The sequence below is a fragment of the Nematostella vectensis genome, chromosome 11 (genome assembly GCF_932526225.1).
Source record: "Nematostella vectensis chromosome 11, jaNemVect1.1, whole genome shotgun sequence".
Lineage (NCBI taxonomy): Eukaryota > Metazoa > Cnidaria > Anthozoa > Actiniaria > Edwardsiidae > Nematostella > Nematostella vectensis.
The window spans coordinates 12,646,347-12,667,700 of record NC_064044.1 but is presented as its reverse complement, the minus strand read 5'-3'; the positions used below and the strand labels follow the sequence as shown (position 1 = coordinate 12,667,700).

At 42.3% G+C, this 21,354-nt stretch overlaps 1 protein-coding gene across 2 annotated transcripts; it reads right to left on the bottom strand.

Moving 5' to 3' along the window:
* Positions 1 to 305: 305 nt before the first annotated feature.
* Positions 306 to 21,117, bottom strand: LOC5514763 (endoplasmic reticulum-Golgi intermediate compartment protein 3). 2 transcript variants are annotated; one of them, XM_001634848.3, is made up of 17 exons: positions 20,903 to 21,117; positions 20,215 to 20,285; positions 19,569 to 19,656; positions 18,871 to 18,911; positions 17,646 to 17,724; positions 17,481 to 17,521; positions 17,320 to 17,372; positions 16,175 to 16,256; positions 15,180 to 15,263; positions 14,418 to 14,475; positions 11,853 to 11,884; positions 11,241 to 11,337; positions 10,830 to 10,894; positions 10,676 to 10,754; positions 2,168 to 2,225; positions 1,597 to 1,652; positions 306 to 408 (listed from the first exon to the last, which is right to left on the bottom strand). In XM_001634848.3, the coding sequence occupies exons 1-17, from the start codon at positions 20,997 to 20,999 to the stop codon at positions 329 to 331; spliced, it is 1,161 nt and encodes a 386-aa protein (XP_001634898.1). In that variant the 5' UTR covers positions 21,000 to 21,117; the 3' UTR covers positions 306 to 328. The 2 variants fall into 2 exon arrangements, with proteins under 2 accessions (XP_001634898.1, XP_048590649.1); XM_048734692.1 differs by lacking the exons at positions 306 to 408; positions 1,597 to 1,652; positions 2,168 to 2,225 and adding an exon at positions 12,594 to 12,641 and having other exon boundaries at positions 10,605 to 10,754.
* Positions 21,118 to 21,354: the final 237 nt, after the last annotated feature.

The window sequence follows — 21,354 nt, the reverse complement described above, 5'->3', positions numbered from 1 at the left end:
AAGAAACTTGCAATATACACACTGCTTTCAATATTTTGAAATATTTTTCGCGTTTTCCGTTAAAAATCATCGGATATTGTTATGTAATCGACCGGAAGTAAACTGGTGACAATGCGGCTTTAAAATGATGCCTGGACGATAAGTCAGACATATGGCTTCGCCACACTCAGACAAATACACACAAGGGTTGTGATGCCAAATAGTGGGAATGTATTCGTGCACGGGTTTATCCTGACGAGTCCCCTATCATGCCAAATGCTGTCCCTCTCAGCTCTTTGTAGAAGTGTCTTTCTGTCGCATTTATATTTAACTTGCGCAGTGCGATACGTCAACCCGCTTTCCCTAGGTCGATTTTCTTCTGCAGTGCGCGGGATGAATGGTAGATCATTGAGTCTACAAGACCAGCAACTGAAACCAAGAAAACAGGGTCAGTTGCAACGTAAACAGGGTAAGACGCCACGTAAATGGGGGCAGAGGGCACGTGAGCATGGTCAGAGGGCACGTGAGCAGGGTCAGAGGGCACGTAAATGGCGGCAGAGGGCAAGTGAACTGGGTCAGAGGACACGTGAATGGGGTCAGAGGGCACGTGAACAGGGTCAGAGGGCACGTGAGCAGGGTCAGAGGGCACGCGAACATGGTCAGTGAACACGTGGGTAGGGTAATTAAACACGTGGAAAGAGTTAGGGGGCTCGTGAACAGGGTCAGAGAGCACGTGAACAGGGTCAGAGGGCACGTGAACGGGGTCAGAGGGCACATGAACAGGGTCAGAGGGCACGTGAGCAGGGTCAGAGGGCATGTGAACGGAGTCATAGGGCACGTGAACAGGGTCAGAGGGCACGTGAGCAGGGTCAGAGGGCATGTGAGCAGGGTCAGAGGGCACGTGAGCAGGGTCAGAGGGCACGTGAGCAGGGTCAGAGGGCACGTGAACAGGGTCAGAGGGCACGTGAGCAGGGTCAGAGGGCATGTGAACAGGGCCAAGGTTCAGTGGACTAGATCAGGAGACACCTGAACAGGGGCATTGAACACACGATCATGTGGGTAGGGTAATTAAACACGTGAAAAGGGTCAGGGGCAAGTGAACAGGGTCAGAGGGCACGTGAACAGGGTCAGAGAGCACATGAACAGGGTCACCGGCACGTGAACAGGGACAAGGCACACATGGACTGGGCCAGAGGACACATGAACAGGGTCAGAGAGCAAGTGAACAGGGTCACCGGCATGTAAACAGGGTCACCGGCACGTGAACAGGGTCAAAGCACACATGGACTGGGCCAGAGGGCACGTGAACAGGGTCAGAGGACATGTGAACAGGGTTGGAAGGCACGTGAACAGGTTCAGCAAATACGTGAATAAGTTAACAGGTGAACAGGGCAATTTGACAATCGAGGAGGATCAGTGACCACGTGAATAGCATCAAGAAAATATTTAGTTGGCACATGAAAGGGTCAGTGGTCGTGTCAAAAAGGTCAGTGGGTGCGTGGAAAAGGTCAGTATATATTGCGTACTATACAAGTATTTCAAATATAGTCTGAGTTGAAGGCACCAAATCACAAAAATAGCATTTGTCAAATGAGTGCAAAGGCAATGCAAGCTTACCTGTAAATATACCGCCAACAATAGCACATACACCCGTGAGGAAATGCATGAAAGACCTGAAAATGTTACAAAGCCTTACACCTTGGAACTAGATTGAGGCAGAAACACGCCATGTATTTGTCTGATTATGATATACTAAATAATGTCGGTCACCTTCTCCTTTGTTATTGTTTATAATTGAAAATTAAACGGTTTATTTGCAAGTTAAATTCAAAATAACCATCCACGATTGAAGACTAATACTTTATCAATGATATTTGACTAAAAGCCTATAAGTTACTTGCTTGAATTAGCCGATAAAAATGGATTCTTTGTGTGACTCGGCATCGAGCGGGAGCATAAAATGGCGGCGTGATTGCCCTTCTTCAATGTACTTATTGTAAATATGTGGCAAATAAACTTGAACTTGAACTAGAAACTAACAATTACATGCTTGTCTCCAAACGTACCTTCTACTTTCTGTATACTCAGGTATCAAACACCCCAAAAAGCATCGGAAATAATAAGCCCACTCGTAAGAACGTGCTTTAATCTATCCACCCCCTACTTCTGAATCTTATGCTTGTCTCACCTTCTACTTTCCGTATACTGAACCATCATAGGAGAGAACTCGTAGAGTACAAACACACCTACAGTATCAAGAGAACAGAGATTAGAGATCTTAAACTATAACCTATAACATAACCACTATTACATAACTATTACAAATATAGTGACAAATCCAAACATGAAGTAATTATATGCAGGGGAAAAGCTAGCGAGAGGGCCAAGGTGCACCAGGGGCCTTCTTCTAGTATCTAGCGAGAGGGCCAAGGTGCACAAGGGGCCTTCTTCTAGTAGCTAGCGAGAGGGCCAAGGTGCACCAGGGGCCTTCTTCTAGTAGCTAGCGAGAGGGCCAAGGTGCACCAGGGGCCTTCTTCTAGTAGCTAGCGAGAGGGCCAAGGTGCACAAGGGGCCTTCTTCTAGTAGCTAACGAGAGAGCCAAGGTGCACCAGGGGCCTTCTTCTAGTAGCTAGCGAGAGGGCCAAGGTGCACCAGGGGCCTTCTTCTAGTAGCTAGCGAGAGGGCCAAGGTGCACAAGGGGCCTTCTTCTAGTAGCTAGCGAGAGGGCCAAGGTGCACCAGGGGCCTTCTTCTAGTAGCTAGCGAGAGGGCCAAGGTGCACCAGGGGCCTTCTTCTAGTAGCTAGCGAGAGGGCCAAGGCGCACCAGGGGCCTTCTTCTAGTAGCTAGCGAGAGGGCCAAGGTGCACCAGGGGCCTTCTTCTAGTAGCTAGCGAGAGGGCCAAGGTGCACCAGGGGCCTTCTTCTAGTAGCTAGCGAGAGGGCCAAGGTGCACCAGGGGCCTTCTTCTAGTAGCTAGCGAGAGGGCCAAGGTGCACCAGGGGCCTTCTTCTAGTAGCTAGCGAGAGAGGGTCAACGTGCACCAGGGTCTTCTTCTAGTAGCTAGCGAGAGGGCCAAGGTGCACCAGGGGCCTTCTTCTAGTAGCTAGCGAGAGAGCCAAGGTGCACCAGGGGCCTTCTAGTAGCTAGAGAGAGGGCCAAGGTGCACCAGGGGCCTTCTTCTAGTAGCTAGCGAGAGGGCCAAGGTGCACCAGGGGCCTTCTTCTAGTAGCTAGCGAGAGGGCCAAGGTGCACCAAGGGCCTTCTTCTAGTAGCTAGCGAGAGGGCCAAGGTGCACCAGGGGCCTTCTTCTAGTAGCTAGCGAGAGGGCCAAGGTGCACCAGGGGCCTTCTTCTAGTAGCTAGAGAGAGGGCCAAGGTGCACCAGGGGCCTTCTTCTAGTAGTTAGCGAGAGGGCCAAGGTGCACCAGGGGCCTTCTTCTAGTAGCTAGCGAGAGGGCCAAGGTGCACCAGGGGCCTTCTTCTAGTAGCTAGCGAAAGGGCCAAGGTGCACCAGGGGCCTTCTTCTAGTAGCTAGCGAGAGAGGGTCAACGTGCACCAGGGTCTTCTTCTAGTAGCTAGCGAGAGGGCCAAGGTGCACCAGGGGCCTTCTTCTAGTAGCTAGCGAGAGAGCCAAGGTGCACCAGGGGCCTTCTAGTAGCTAGAGAGAGGGCCAAGGTGCACCAGGGGCCTTCTTCTAGTAGCTAGCGAGAGGGCCAAGGTGCACCAGGGGCCTTCTTCTAGTAGCTAGCGAGAGGGCCAAGGTGCACCAAGGGCCTTCTTCTAGTAGCTAGCGAGAGGGCCAAGGTGCACCAGGGGCCTTCTTCTAGTAGCTAGCGAGAGGGCCAAGGTGCACCAGGGGCCTTCTTCTAGTAGCTAGAGAGAGGGCCAAGGTGCACCAGGGGCCTTCTTCTAGTAGTTAGCGAGAGGGCCAAGGTGCACCAGGGGCCTTCTTCTAGTAGCTAGCGAGAGGGCCAAGGTGCACCAGGGGCCTTCTTCTAGTAGCTAGCGAAAGGGCCAAGGTGCACCAGGGGCCTTCTTGTAGCTAGAGAGAGGGCCAAAGTGCACCAGGGGCCTTCTTCTAGTAGCTAGAGAGAGGGCCAAGGTGCACCAGGGGCCTTCTTCTAGTAGCTAGCGAGAGGGCCAAGGTGCACCAGGGGCCTTCTTCTAGTAGCTAGCGAGAGGGCCAAGGTGCACCAGGGGCCTTCTTCTAGTAGCTAGCGAGAGGGCCAAGGTGCACCAGGGGCCTTCTTCTAGTAGCTAGCGAGAGGGCCAAGGTGCACCAGGGGCCTTCTTCTAGTAGCTAGCGAGAGGGCCAAGGTGCACCAGGGGCCTTCTTCTAGTAGCTAGCGAGAGGGCCAAGGTGCACCAGGGGCCTTTTTCTAGCAGCTAGCGAGAGGGCCAAGGTGCACCAGGGGCCTTCTTCTAGTAGCTAGCGAGAGGGCCAAGGTGCACCAGGGGCCTTCTTCTAGTAGCTAGAGAGAGGGCCAAGGTGCACCAGGGGCCTTCTTCTAGTAGCTAGAGAGAGGGCCAAGGTGCACCAGGGGCCTTCTTCTAGTAGCTAGCGAGAGGGCCAAGGTGCACCAGGGGCCTTCTTCTAGTAGCTAGCGAGAGGGCCAAGGTGCACCAGGGGCCTTTTTCTAGCAGCTAGCGAGAGGGCCAAGGTGTACCAGGGGCCTTCTTCTAGTAGCTAGAGAGAGGGCCAAGGTGCACCAGGGGCCTTCTAGTAGCTAGCGAGAGGGCCAAGGTGCACCAGGGGCCTTCTTCTAGTAGCTAGCGAGAGGGCCAAGGTGCACCAGGGGCCTTCTTCTAGTAGCTAGTGAGAGGGCCAAGGTGCACCAGGGGCCTTCTTCTAGTAGCTAGCGAGAGGGCAAAGGTGCAACAGGGGCCTTCTTCTAGTAGCTAGCGAGAGGGCCAAGGTGCACCAGGGGCCTTCTTCTAGTAGCTAGCGAGAGGGCCAAGGTGCACCAGGGGCCTTCTTCTAGTAGCTAGTGAGAGGGTCAACGTGCACCAGGGGCCTTCTTCTAGTAGCTAGCGAGAGGGCCAAGGTGCACCAGGGGCCTTCTTCTAGTAGCTAGCCAGAGGGCCAAGGTGCACCAGGGGCCTTCTTCTAGTAGCTAGCGAGAGGGCCAAGGTGCACCAGGGGCCTTGTTCTAGTAACTAGTGAGAGGGCCAAGGTGCACCAGGGGCCTTCTTCTAGAAGCCAAAAATACAGTAAATGTATGGGACATTATTTAAAATACAGGCAAATATGTTGCATCCCAAAGATCGCATTTTGGGTCCCTTTCTATACAAAATCCTGGCTATAACCCTTGTATAGATGTGGAGGTTGTATATATACTCGCTCTTACATGTATGCGTATGGAAAGTGATGTAATCATGGGGATGGGGGGGGGGGGGAATAAAAAAGTCTGTCTTGCCACCAGTCATCCCCTGTTCATGTTCATAGTCAGCGAGTATCCACACACACCCTCTGTGACTTCAGTGCAGGGGCGGATCAAGGATTTCGAAATGGGGGGTGGGGTGGATAATGGCCGGATAGACAGCTTATAGCTGTTCAAGTGGTTCTTGGTAGGTCACTACAAAGATCTTACAATACTACACGCCAGGGGCTCATAAGTAGGGGCAATCAACTTCCCCACATTCTGGTATTATATAGGTGTCACGGCGTTTCCTAGGATCAGGCTACTTTGGACGCGCGGATGAGCCAATCAGATTCGACCTTTTTGTTGACGTTTTGGCTGACTCAACTGCACGCGCAGTCTCAGACAAAAAGCTATGTTCTTTGTTCGGTACTTTGACTTTTGTTGCTCTCTTCTTTAATGTGAATCAAACATTACCTACGACTTTGAATTCTAGCTTGCAACTCTTTTGGTAAACAAACAAAGCCGACGGATGATGGATAAAAAATAGGGGGGGTTTGACACCCTGTCCATGAGCACTTGCGCGTGATTTTCTAAGTAAGCAGCCAAAACCGTGCAAAATTCGCGGAAAAAATCCGTCAAAATGCATCGAATAAATGTCAAATTATCCTTATTAAATGTGTAAAACAAGTAAAATGAAACCTAAGGTATTAAAGTTGAAGTCAAGCTAGCTCATGTGTGTGTTTTTTCATACGTTATGTAATAATGCTGAGTAGATTTGTGTTGTGAGTTTTGAGATGCAAACTAAGACTCCGAAACATTGCCACGCCGTCTTGTTTGTTTACATTTTTGTAAGACAAATATTTCGTATTCTAAGGACTCTCTACCCTAATACTTTAGCTAGTTCGATCCATCAGGCCTTTAGTAAACTTTTTTATCGGGGTCTACCTCTAAACAACCTCACTCCAAAGGGGCGAATTTTGGCCTCGAATATGGACTACTTGAATCAACTGGTCTCTGAAAATTGATCACGTCATCTTGCTGTCCTTCTTGTTTTACTGGGGTTGCACGAACCGGTTGTCTTACTTTTTGACTGACTAAAATAACATCAAGCACAGATTTGATGAGGATTTGCCAGAAAAATTAGACTACAACTAAGCCTTGAGGTCGAGGAAAATTTTGCCAACTTTGGCTAGAAAATGAGGTTATTGTAGGTGTATTTTATTTTTAAAACTGTCTGCTCGCGCTTCACGGGCAATCAAAAAGCTTGGAAATCAGCAAAGCTGAACTAGAGAACCGGCTCGCGGTATTAGAAAAAGAACATGAGACGGTACAGAACCAACGCCAACAGCCAATACAAAGAGCCGCTCCGAAACAAGAACACCACCAACAAAACCCTAATGCTTCAACACAAGTACAACAATAACAAGAACCAAAGGAGTATGATTTTGTCTTCATGTGCGACTCAAATAGAAGATATATCAATAGGGATGAACTATGCCAAGTGCACGGTACCAACAAGCACATCTGCAGTATCATTCCTTGCAACACCACTGAACGTGCCATAGAAATACTGAAAAATCCAACGTTCAGAGTTCGCCATGGAGTGATCATCAACACTGGCGTAAATGACGTGGAATCCCAACCTGCGAACATAGTGGCGAAGAAACAGCAACAAATGGTGCATACACCTATGAGTGCGTTTCCGGGGAAAAGCATCATTATGTGCAGCATCACCCCACGGCGCGACAGCCTCGATGAAGCTGTATTTTACATCAACGCCGAGGTTGGGGAAAATCTGAGTGCGGAGAAGCAATTCATTCTGGTAGACAACGTATGGAAAGTGATGTAATCATGGGGATGGGGGGGGGGGAATAAAAAAGTCTGTCTTGCCACCAGTCATCCCCTGTTCATGTTCATAGTCAGCGAGTATCCACACACACCCTCTGTGACTTCAGTGCAGGGGCGGATCAAGGATTTCGAAATGGGGGGTGGGGTGGATAATGGCCGGATAGACAGCTTATAGCTGTTCAAGTGGTTCTTGGTAGGTCACTACAAAGATCTTACAATACTACACGCCAGGGGCTCATAAGTAGGGGCAATCAACTTCCCCACATTCTGGTATTATATAGGTGTCACGGCGTTTCCTAGGATCAGGCTACTTTGGACGCGCGGATGAGCCAATCAGATTCGACCTTTTTGTTGACGTTTTGGCTGACTCAACTGCACGCGCAGTCTCAGACAAAAAGCTATGTTCTTTGTTCGGTACTTTGACTTTTGTTGCTCTCTTCTTTAATGTGAATCAAACATTACCTACGACTTTGAATTCTAGCTTGCAACTCTTTTGGTAAACAAACAAAGCCGACGGATGATGGATAAAAAATAGGGGGGGTTTGACACCCTGTCCTTGAGCACTTGCGCGTGATTTTCTAAGTAAGCAGCCAAAACCGTGCAAAATTCGCGGAAAAAATCCGTCAAAATGCATCGAATAAATGTCAAATTATCCTTATTAAATGTGTAAAACAAGTAAAATGAAACCTAAGGTATTAAAGTTGAAGTCAAGCTAGCTCATGTGTGTGTTTTTTCATACGTTATGTAATAATGCTGAGTAGATTTGTGTTGTGAGTTTTGAGATGCAAACTAAGACTCCGAAACATTGCCACGCCGTCTTGTTTGTTTACATTTTTGTAAGACAAATATTTCGTATTCTAAGGACTCTCTACCCTAATACTTTAGCTAGTTCGATCCATCAGGCCTTTAGTAAACTTTTTTATCGGGGTCTACCTCTAAACAACCTCACTCCAAAGGGGCGAATTTTGGCCTCGAATATGGACTACTTGAATCAACTGGTCTCTGAAAATTGATCACGTCATCTTGCTGTCCTTCTTGTTTTACTGGGGTTGCACGAACCGGTTGTCTTACTTTTTGACTGACTAAAATAACATCAAGCACAGATTTGATGAGGATTTGCCAGAAAAATTAGACTACAACTAAGCCTTGAGGTCGAGGAAAATTTTGCCAACTTTGGCTAGAAAATGAGGTTATTGTAGGTGTATTTTATTTTTAAAACTGTCTGCTCGCGCTTCACGGGCAATCAAAAAGCTTGGAAATCAGCAAAGCTGAACTAGAGAACCGGCTCGCGGTATTAGAAAAAGAACATGAGACGGTACAGAACCAACGCCAACAGCCAATACAAAGAGCCGCTCCGAAACAAGAACACCACCAACAAAACCCTAATGCTTCAACACAAGTACAACAATAACAAGAACCAAAGGAGTATGATTTTGTCTTCATGTGCGACTCAAATAGAAGATATATCAATAGGGATGAACTATGCCAAGTGCACGGTACCAACAAGCACATCTGCAGTATCATTCCTTGCAACACCACTGAACGTGCCATAGAAATACTGAAAAATCCAACGTTCAGAGTTCGCCATGGAGTGATCATCAACACTGGCGTAAATGACGTGGAATCCCAACCTGCGAACATAGTGGCGAAGAAACAGCAACAAATGGTGCATACACCTATGAGTGCGTTTCCCGGGAAAAGCATCATTATGTGCAGCATCACCCCACGGCGCGACAGCCTCGATGAAGCTGTATTTTACATCAACGCCGAGGTTGGGGAAAATCTGAGTGCGGAGAAGCAAGTCATTCTGGTAGACAACGGGATCCTAAGAAAGGAGAGGCTTTACAGGGACGTCAAACATCTGAACAAGGAGCAGGGTATCAGAGTGCTGGCAGATAACATCAAGGACGGATACGGAGGGCCCTAGGCATCACTAAGGACAGGTATCAGAGCAAGCAACTATCATCACATGCTAATCGTGCAGCTACACAAGCTGGGCGTTCACCGCCATCTAAACAGGCCCAGCGCTCCTCTGATCCTAGACTGCACAGTCGCAAACAACCAGACATTCCAAATAAAAATCAACTAAGTAACATCAGCAGACTTTTAGAACAGCTATTAAACCCAGATCATAAAGTATGCTTTCAACAAATGCCACCAGGGGTAAGTTATTATCCTATTGACCTTCCTACAGAGGAGCCTAGGGTGGGGGTCTTCTAGAATACGTAAAAAACTTCAAACACTTTAATTTATTATTAATATTTTTTTTCTCAAATTATTTTACTCATTAATATTATTATTATTCTTTTTAATTATAATTTCGGACGTTAGTGTTGTTTGTTTTGTCTATGGTGTCTTGCGTTACGTTTCGCTGTTGTGGTGTGGTCTGTCAAATTAGTTATTTCTTCATTAACTATCCATTTTTATTTAAACAAGTAGCTGTCATATGGTTCGGGAGACCCAAATTGAAATGACGGAAAGTACAAATTATCTCAAATTCTGCTCTTGGAATATAGAGGGTTTAAAAGGAAAATTGTAGGAAACAAATTTTAGGTGACCATCAGTGCAATCTTAACCAAGAAAAATGAAAATACAGTATAAAGGGTAAATCGTCCGGGATTGATTAATGAAGGCCCGTGGGAGAAGGCCGTCGATTTGAAAGGCAAAGAAAACATCTGTTTTTAAATTTAAATCTTGAATTTTCATTGTCGAGGCATTCGGTGATAATCAAGATAGTTTCTCCCTCGGAATGCCTCGGAGCTATTCCATCTTGCTCTTACCGCCTTCATTACTAAGATCATCTGCGCGCCATCACGACGCGCGGCGGTTGATAATATGCTTTGACAAAGTGCATCATAGGAAGGGTGTCAAACTCCCCACAAGATAAAAAATATTCTTCCTAACTGCAATTTGCGCGTGCAGCCTCACGTCACTCCCACGCGCGACCAACGTCAACGTAGCTGATTGGCCCGTTCGTGCGCGCGCGATCCTAGGAAACGTCGTGACACTTATATACAGGGGCCAGTTGCACAAAGCCTGGATAAGTTATCCGCCGGATAGGCGCTAACCGCCAGATAAAATCCCTATCCAGCGAATAGTTATCCGGCGGATAAAATAGCGTTGCACAAAGCGTGGATAGAAGGCTGGATAACTATCCGCTGAATAGCCATCATTTACCACTAAATGGCTTCCCGCTTCCATGGTAAATATGCAAAGCGCGCGCTGTTTTTCCCGCCGGATAACTTTTATTCGGGCTTTGTGCAACCGAATCACGCCACTCGGATAACTTTTATCCGCAGGATTAGGATTTAACCGGTGGATAAGACTTATCCAGGCTTTGTGCAACCGGACCTAGATGATCGCCCCTACTTGTGAGCCCCTGTACACGCTGAATTGGATTTGTCGCGTCAGAAAACTCAAGCTATTTTCTTCAAACAAAGTAATCCACCCCGCTGTATCTGCCCTTGCAGTAATATAATATTATACCTGGTAACCCATGTTCTCCTGACATCTGACGAATCACTCGCTTGTGCTTGGTGACAGAGAACTGATGAGTGTGAAGAATCTATCAAATGGGAAAGAAAAGCATGATGAACAATAAGGACATGGTTTGCAGTGGACGATTTCAGAAGACCCTTACCTCGCCACTTAGCTTACGATAAGTCGTAGGCACAATCTTCACAAAGTACTGATACATGCTTCCGGCTAAAAAAAAATCATTGTATAATCCATTGTAGCTAGCCTTTCTACAAAATAATAATTGTGTTGGGTTCAAATTTGTGAGAGTCTTGAAAAAGGCAATCTTTAAGTTTATGTTTGTGTAGGAAAAGTGTTTCGTTAACGGTGATAGATCTTTCAGAGAAATACATGTTTTTGGTGTCAATATCTTGTATCAAGTGGATGGAATTTGACACACCAGCAGTAGAGGATAGCTCCCCTTCCTACATGGATGACAACTTTGATTCAGGTTTTCTCCATTGCTGGTTCAAATGCGTTGCTTCAAAGCCCCCCCCCCCTTTCCCTGTAGGTAGATAGCATGTGCGGTACTAACCTTCCATAGCTGGTACAAAGGTGTTATCCAAGGGGTAGGTCTTTCCAGGGTAGTCGTGACCAAACGAAAGGTGCTTGATATTGTGTGTCAGGTTAAACTAAAAAATAAAACGTGGTGGTTTGTATTAAAGGTTAGGTGGCCACTTCATTTTCAGACTGCAAATACAGTATATGAGCTCGACATCGAAACAATACAATATTTAAGGCCTACACAGAAATCACTGAGCAAACACCAATGAGAAGGGTGGAAAAAATCCTCAACAAATGATTGATTTAACTGGCCAAATAGTCGACTTGAACTAAATGATCACGCAATTTTTTGAGTAGTGAAAAGAGTAATGAAAATAAACCATTTCTCACAAACAGACTTTCAGGCTTATATGTATAAGCGCTTATAAGTTGGGTTTTGTGATTTTGTTGTTGTTACAGTAGCTAAAATCATGTGCGAGTTTTGAGTTGCCACCCAAAAGTCATGTGATCTGTTGGTGCCTATGCCGACATTACCTTAATGTCAAGATGAGACAAGAAATTTTTCATACGAGTTTCATAAAAGACAGACAAAATATCATAACATTAAAGATGTGGACGAGGTACTGTAACTTAAAACCATTACCTGGGTTGATCCAAATGGTTGAAGGTCATGCACTACAATGAGAGTAAATTAAGATGTAAATGATACATGATATAATTGTAAAACCTCTCAAAACATTGAGCACAATCTACGTTCCGCAATGAGTCTGTATGTAATGAATATTTAGATTTGTAGGACTTATGATTTAGGCTTACCTATTTTATTTTTAATTTAATTTATCTATTCATTTTTATTTAATTTTGATGGGTTTTCAATTTTCATTTATTTTTAGATATATGAGGGTTATTAAAATGTGGAGTTTCTTTAAGTTAAAAAGTTAAGCTGTTTAGTTTGATGTCTGGGGTCATTCTGAAACTAAATTCTAGTATGACCCTAACAAAATAAACACAACTGAATCCTGGAAGGTGAACTCAAAGCTGCATACTAGATGTTAGGAAGTTGAAGAAGTGCTGAGTTAAGGATTAAATCAAACTTTGCTTTATTCTTTCTTTATTTAATTGCTTTAATCTTTTAAAGCCTCTTTTAAGTATTTAAAATTAGGTTGTACTCAGAAAATTAATATGCCCATATTTGAACCAAGTGTGACATTAAATGTTTGTATTGTATTTGTATTACTGACACAAACCATGTATCTAAAGTGTTTTGCATGTCATGTACATGCATGCATATGGATAGGATTACTGTCTAACACTATCTCTTTTTTTTTTCACACAGTATACTATCAGTCCCAACACCCCTTGTACCTGCTAGCCTGATACTTACTATTCATGGTTATTACATTGCCCCCTGATTTTAGCTTGAGGATAGCCACTGCAGTGAGCAAGGAAGTGATTAGTGCCTTACATTACAAACACACTTACGTGCAGTTATCAAAGTGTACTACTAATTTTGTAGTGCCATACATTACAAACACACAATAGTATTCTACAAAGCTTGTAGTACCTTACGTTACTAACACACTTACGTGCAGTTATCAAAGTGTACTACTAATCTTGTAGTGCCTTACATTACAAACACACTTAAGTGCAGTTAAATGAAAAAAATGCAGTTATTAAAGTACTGTATTTACTTTTGTAATCTTGTGAAGTGTTACTGCTGTGTATGGCGAAGAAGATAAGGAATCAATTTTGAAGCTACATATACTATTTCAGCTTCAGTTTTAGTTTAATCTTTGTTTATCAAGGGGAGCAATTTTAACCAAATATACAGTTTTCTAACATATAGCCCTTGGTTAGTAAGCACTGTCACTGGGGGTGGTCACTTCTAGAGGGTTTATTGCGTCCCCCGTGGTTCTTTTACGTCCCTTCGGTTCAGGTTAGTGTAGTGCAGCTTGAAGAGAGGGGACCTCCGGTTTAGTGTCCTTATCCGAGAAGACTGGAAACACGGGAGAATAACTTCAACTCACTTGTGACACAAATTCGAATCAAGGCTGGAACCCGGAAATAATCCCCAGTTTGAGCCAGGATTCAAACCTGGGCCACATCGGTGAGAGGCCGACCCGCTACCACACTAGGCCATCCGTGCTCCCAAATAGGGTGTAATCGTAAGTTTTAGAGGATGAGGGAAAACAAGAGGTAAATTGATTTACAGTAGACTGTAGAACATCAAACCAAGGTCAACTTGTTTGGTGTGAACTATCAGGAGTTTTGAGTGATTCACAGTTCAAATTTTAGTAGCAAAAAAAACCCCTTAATTTGATGAATTAACCCTAATAACTTAGGTGGTTAAAAGTTTAAATTTATTTGTGACCATATTATTTGATTATTTAGTGATGCATAGTCAAAATTTTAGTAGAATAGAACAATACCCTAGTTTAAACAATTAAGACTGTTGAAAGTTTAGATCAAAGATATTTTGTATTTTGATTGTATATTATATAATTTTATGAATTTCTCCTGATGACAATTCAATTTTATTTCAAAGTCACAAAGAAATTAAATTGAAAATGCAATGAGATTGATTTACAATCCACAGGTTGCCTTAGGTCAAGATTCAGATCCTTGTAACATATCGCCTATTGTTGTCTGCGGCGTGCTCGGCCATGTCTGTTTAAGCCTTTGTCTTTTAACCATATCGCCTATTGCTTTCTGCGGCGTGCTTAGCCATGTCTGTTTAAGCCTTTGTCTTTTAACCATATCGCCTATTGCTGTCTGTAGTGTGCTCAGCCATGTCTGTTTAAGCCTTTGTCTTTTAACAGTATGAACCGTATGCAAATCTTATCAAAAATAACAAATTCTAAACCTTCAAAAATAACTCTAAAGTAAAGTTTATTAGTCAAAAGTTATATTTATACTTAGTTTATTTGATTAATTTTATCAGTAAACAACAGCAGTGGAACATCATTATAACAATATTCTCCAACAACAATTTTGATTTCTGTTCCTGCCAATAAAAAAAAAGTCTTTTCATGCAATATTATTATAGCAAGGTTCCACCGTAACATGGTTAAATTTTTATAGTTTATGCTTTTATCTCAGTTTATTGGTTGAAACATGTAATATCGAGCTGTGTTTTATGCTTTGGAAGTGGCCAAAATCACTGATAAAATAATTTAAGAGAGACAAAAACAGATATGTCATTACTCACCATGTACATGGTGCTGCTGGAAGCTCTTTCCAGGAGCAAAATGGAAATTTCCAGCCACCTTGAGAGAGAGCAAATAATTTTTTTCTCAAAGCGCATTTTTGTTGCATATGTACTGCCCGAGCATACGGTGGTATCAACACCACTTATTATTATTGGGGACCCAGCTCTAAGCAGGGTGGTTGAACAGCCCCCCCCCCCCCCCCCTCCCCACTGTCTTTGCCGTGAAACTCCTATCATGGCAGTGCCATAATGCCCTAATGGAGTCTGGGAGCCCCAAAAGTGTTTTTTTTTCTAAAATTACATAATATGTATAAAGAGACAACCAAAGGACCGTGGTTGTGCCCTCAGTTTTCTCAAGGTCCATGTATAGTACCCCCCCCACCAGTATTTCTTGTACTGTCACAGTCTTCAGTGGCCTGTAACAAGGTCAGACGTCCCCTACAGATGCATTCCCAGGATTGGCGCCGAGGGGGGAGAGGGGTGCGCAGTTATAGTTATCATGTGGAAAATTCATAGTATTTGAAGATTTCTTAAATAATGCCCCACTTTCTGGCCACCAATGCGCCGCACCCTGTGTCCCCCTGTTTACGTGCCTGTCTTAGTTAGTTCATCTGCACAATAGATACACCATGATCTTTTGCAAATGCACATTTGTTTTGGCAACAGGGCAGCTTTGTAATTCTGGAGGGGTATGGGAAAGTTTACAAGAAAGCATGGTACCATAGGTATTGACTGCTTACGTTATGGATTCAGAATACATACCTTATTGACTTCCAAATATCCAGTAACCTCACACCCCTCATTTTTCTGCTCCTGAAGTTTATCTTTCCAGCCCTCTCGCATGCACTAAAGTGGCATACAACATACAATATATCTTTAAAAGCCATTTATTAAAGAATAGAGCCCTTACAACATACATGACAGTGGGCACCATAAATGATCTAATAAATGCGCCCTATCTAAAGGCTTATACTGAGTGAGAGCCTGAGTTTGGCTTTTCCTGGGTGAGACTTGGTAAATGTCAAGAAACGCTTGTACGCAGGTTATAATTTAACATGATCCTGACTGAGACTAGAATCCCACTGCACTTGGGTTTGTTATATCGAATAAACGCTTCCTTTCTATTGAACACCCCCATCGGACCATCAAATTGAATAAATGCCCCAGGCATTTATTAGATCATTTAAGCATTTTGTTTTTTTTTATTATTCTGATCAAAATGCACCTCACATGTTTTAATCCCTGTCAACGATAGACCCTCATCTTAACAGGTACTGTAAGAACATGTGAGTGACTGTTGTTAGCACTGTTACTGGAGTTAACACCTTGAACAGGCGTTGTTTTAAGTGGACAAAGACAGCTCGTTCTTGTTACTTTGTTATGCTAAAATATCAGCTTTACAGTATGTCAATGTTCCTGTCTAGAGCTTTTCTGTAACTGTAACTGTGATAGGAATGGTTGAACTTTTATCATATATTATCATTGCTTTGTTGTTATTATTATTAGTATTAATTATCACTATCACTATCAACATCACCATCACCATCACCATCACCATCACCATCACCATCACCATCACCATCACCATCACCATCACCATCACCATCACCATCACCATCACCATCACCATCACCATCACCATCACCATCACCATCACCATCACCATCACCATCACCATCACCATCATTATCATTATTATTAACTTAAAATATAAACCCTCTGAATGGTCATGGTACTGTAAGCCGATACTACAGTACCTGCTTCACATCGTCCACATTAGACAGAGCCCATCCCTTCCTTCTGTAAGCCTCTCTGACATCATCACATGTATTACAGCACCTGAAGAGAGGACGAATTAGAAATAGTCACATGGACAGGTGGAGAGAAAGGATAAAGGCAGACAATCAGAAAGACGACAGATCCTGTAGATGGAAGGCAATCAGACATACAGCACATACTGTATGACCGACAAATATGACAAAACAGTACATATGGCCGAAAAATCACAGACGGCACATATAGCTGACAATCAGACAGACAACATATTTGGCTGACAATCAGACAGACGGCACATATGCCCGACAATCAGACAGATGGCACATATAGCTGACAATCAGACAGACGGCAAATATGGCTGACAATCAGACAGACTGCACATTTGGCCGACAATCAGACAGACAGCACATATGGCTGACAATCAGAGAGACGGCACATATAGCTGACAATCAGAGAGACGGCTCATATAGCTGACAATCAGACAGACGGCACATTTGGCTGACAATCAGATGAACAACACATATGGCTGACAATCAGACAGACGGCACATTTGGCCGACAATCAGACAGATGCAACATATGGCTGACAATCTGACAGACGGCACAACTATATGAATGACAAACAGACAGACAGCTCATAATGGCCCATTATCAGTAAGACGGCACATATGGCTGACAATCAGACAGACGACACATATGGCTGACAATCAGACAGACAGAACATAATGGCCCATAATCAGTAAGACGGCACATATAGCTGACAATCGGACAGACGGCACATATGGCTGACAGACAGACTATGGCTGACAATCAGACAGACAGCACATAATGGCCCATAATCAGTAAGACGGCACATACAGTATGGCTGACAATCAGGCAGCTGGAGAGAGAGGATTTTTGGCAGACAATCGACATGCAGAGGTACGAACTAGACAATCAGACGGACAGACATAAAAAAGAATGGGTGGTAGACAAATAAATGGCAGACATTCAAGCAATTAGAGAGATAGACAGTAGACAATCAGACAGATCAACAGGATACAAAAAGACAGGCAGAAAGATATACACAAATTATGTTCGTAAGACAGGTGTGCAGCTCATTTTTATACATTCATGGTTTTACCCACTTTTTGTCAGGAGTTTCAGCACCATAGCAACTTTCACATCTATTAGGATCCAACTGTGGAAATAAGAGATAAAATGAATTTGAAAAACAGGAACGCACAAGTCTTACAAAGAATTATAATCATCTTAAAATCTTCAGATAAAAGTATTAAAAGGAACTTACATCTAAAAGTTCTTTCGCTTCATGGCTTTTATCTCCAAGGTCTACAATCGCACAATTGCATACAGTTAGGCAAGTCATTTTCAGTCTATCTGCAGCCCTTCATCAAGGACTAAATTCCACCAAGAATAAAAATCTAAAAAATTGAAGCCTTTTATCGTAAGTTACCTCCTTTTTCTGCATTCTCATCAATGATTTTCCCATCCAGGTCAACTCTTCTTTTAAGAATATTACTTGATACATCAATCTGTGGATAACCAACGATTATGTTAGATTGTCACATTGGTTGCCAAACATAATTTGACAAAAATTGATCATATGCTCCGCCACCATTTCCAATTGATGCCCCCACTTAATCAATAGGGTGCTGAAGGGATAAATTGAGAACCTGATTAGTCTTGATTTTAGTAAGATTTGGGTTAATGGGAACCAGATTCTAGCATCCAGGAATGGGAACGGAGCCAGATTTGTGATTTGTCAATGGTTTCATTAAGGTCGCTTGCGCGCTAATCAACAGATCACAAACTATTATCAAACTATCATCATCATCATCAATTTTTAACTTCGCACAGAGCAGTCAATGTTTATGCGATTGCTCTAGATTTTTATCAAAGATGACCCAATGTATACAAAATGTATGGAGAGTGCACACATTTAAAAATTGTATTTGTATTTGTAGTAGCACATATAAAATAAACAACATTTTTTGCACTTATTTTAGAATGATGCAAAATTGATCGTAAGCTTTTTGACGATATTGCCAAAATCAGTTCAATATGTGGTGATACAGCTTCTGTGAAGGTTAAAAAAAAGTCTGTGGAAGGAAAAAAAAGTTAGATGTATATTTCGACCCTAAAAATTGACGATGAAGTTCAACCTGTTCGAAAAGCATTCATGTTAGTTTACTTTTTATGTGCTACTACATTATTGCATGTTAATACAATTTTTAAATGTGCGCACTCTCCATACATTTTGTTGTCTTTAAAATCTACAGCAATCACATAAACTTTAACTTTTCTGTGCAAAGTTTAAAATTGATAACTCCCTGTGTTTATGATCTGTTGATACTGTAAACGCAAGAGGGAGCTTACTTAACTTTCAGTGTAGGCAGTGGAGATTGATATGTAAGTACCGGTAGGGGGTGGAAGTTATTTTATTTTATTAGTTCAAATGAAACTTAAATCAACTTTTTTTAAAAGTAGGAGGCTTAGGTGGAAAATAGCTAGCAGTTCCGCTGCCTGCTGGGCCTAATGAAACCCCTGTTTGTGAGAAACATCGACCAGGAAGGCAGGTATATGGAACAAAAATGACAGGGAAAACAGGATTCCATGTTAAAAAGCCATCAACTTCCTATAAGGAGATTAATTAAGCTGCCAAAGAGCATCCTACATACCTGTTGTTCGCCTGACACATCCATGGCATCTATGCTAAGATCTGTGAAGGAGTATCATACAAGGGTTACCCTTTAGGCCATAACAACTTACAGCCAAACAAAAAAAATAAAAATTATGCACAGAGTTTAGCATAGAGATGGGTTATCATGATCAACACCACAAATACTACCGCCATCAATATGCTTTAAGATCTGGCAGGGGATTGGCCTTCTTGCAGTCTTCAGACTAAGAGACTTCAGATGTCATACACAAATCTTTTCTTTAATGTAATCCTGTTAGTATAGCTACAGTTTGTGTCTCTGCCTGTAATTTAGTTGAAAGACTGTGATAGGTCTTGTGAAGAACAATGAATTAAAATTTTATGATTATACAACCAACAACATAATTATCATCAACACCATTATAAATACCACCATATACACATCATAATCATCATCACTGCCATAATTATAACCATTCATAATTATCATTTTCACCATAATTTTGGTAATTTTGGTTTTGTAATTTACAGCACCAAGCTCTGCTACTATTTGAAGCAACTCCTTTCAAGCAGTCACCACACAAAGTCCCAAATATTGTCATTTTTTCACTAAATTTCATATCATTTTTTTTTTGCTATTTTTTTAATTAAAATAACTTCTGGGTTTTGCTTAAAAGAGGTTCAACTATGATGAATAACATAACATGTCATACTTACATACACAGGGTAACTTTGGAAATACAATTTCTACATTAATTCTCAACTTCTGTGCTCTTGTTGTGTCTACAAACAATTCTGGGTTTACCTGAAAACAGGTGAAAATGCAGCTTAGCAAAGTACAAGTTAGAAAAGATAAATGTATTGTGGTCTATTTTTTAAAAGTTTGTAAAAATTGGTAGTCACTACAAGAAAAAAAAAACACTAGTAGTTTCTTTAAAAAAAATTTGAACATTTGCAAAATGAACTCGATTTCTTTTCATGTTTGCAAAGGATGATTCTTTGTTTGGGTCTTACAAACTCTGCTAATTCTCACCTGAAATTTCTAACAACTACAGCAAATTGACTACTTGTTTACATCATTCGAAAGTATTCGAAAGTATTTTTCATTGTCCGGCCATGAAATGGTTTTCAATGGAGCTACCCCTTAAGTTGCTGACCAATCAGGAAGCACTTAAGGGGCATTGGTTAGAAAACTATTGTATTGTATTGCACTTAGTTTAATTACCTTAGCTTGAATGACAAAAGCCAGAAAATGGCTTAACTGTAAGAAATTATTGGCGTGTATGCAAAATATTGAAAGTAGCAGTTAAAAATAAATAAGGTGTATTTTGCAATCAATCTCGTCTTGTGCAGTCATCCTCACCTCTGTTGTCAAATAGTAGTTTAGCTCAGATACAAATAAGATGAACATTAAAAATCCGCTGATGAATGTCACTAAGGAAAAAGAAAATAAAAATACACAGGTGTATTGCAGTAATTACTATTTTAAAATAATTATAAACATTGTATGAGGTTCATTAAAAAAAACATTATTGCAACTTACCTATCTACAATATACATTGTGATAGATATTTATACTATCGTGATATCAAAAAAAATTTCACATTTTCAAAAAGCGGTGCAAAAACACAGACAAGACAACAAAACAATAAAAATAATACAAACAAAAATACACCACTGAAGTTATTGATATCAATGAACCCAGATACTGACATAAAACCCTGATCAAAACCTTATAACTAATCATTGTGAATAACACTACACACTATATATCACTTGTATTTATATTAGCTGGCGACAATAAAGCCGTCTTCAAGTGCCACGTCGAAGGGGCAAAAAGCCGGCTGAATAGCTCATTCAAACATCAATATCAGGGCAAACAGCGAAGCTTGGCGCGCTTTCTTAAGCTATTTCATAGACCAATCAGCACAACCTACTCTCTAAATACGTGTTTAAGGTATTGAGGGTAAATTTAGAGCCCTTATTCAGAGCCCTTCAAACAGATAAAGCACGAATTGCTGTGTTATAGTCGAAGTTGTGACTAAACTTACCGGCCGCGCCGCCAAAAGTTTTTATTCTGAAGTCCTCTAAGGTTTTGGGGTAAGCATCAAACCTCCTCAGCGTGTTAAATATGTCCTTGCCCTCCATTTTAGGAGGAATGGGGAAGTTTGTAGGAGTTTTAGATAAAATGAGAAATATATTTCACAGGAAAAGGAACAATTTTAGGAAGCTCTAGAGAGAGAGCGACTGTGAGCGCATGCGCATACACAGGTATCCTGAAAAGAAATAAAGGGGTAGCAAATGGTTTCAAAAATTGTTTTGAAAAAATTTCGGGAGCCAGAGGCTACACGTATGCTGTTTTAAATTGTGTTTTTCCCCGGAATTAATTGCTATCCCGCTTTACTTATTATCCCGATTGCGACTCGTCAGATATTTTTCAAAAAGGTTCAACTCCTAAAATTATTGCTCCAAAAATATTTTTAATTGAAACAAGAGACCATCA

Coding starts and splice junctions, on each gene's coding strand:
- LOC5514763 (XM_001634848.3), bottom strand. CDS start 20,999: ATGGAGGGCAAGGACATATTTAACACGCTGAGGAGGTTTGATGCTTAC. Junction 17,373..17,480: donor AAGCGAAAGAACTTTTAGAT/GTAAGTTCCTTT, acceptor TTATTTCCACAG/TTGGATCCTAATAGATGTGA. Junction 409..1,596: donor TGTTGGCGGTATATTTACAG/GTAAGCTTGCAT, acceptor TCTTGGTTTCAG/TTGCTGGTCTTGTAGACTCA.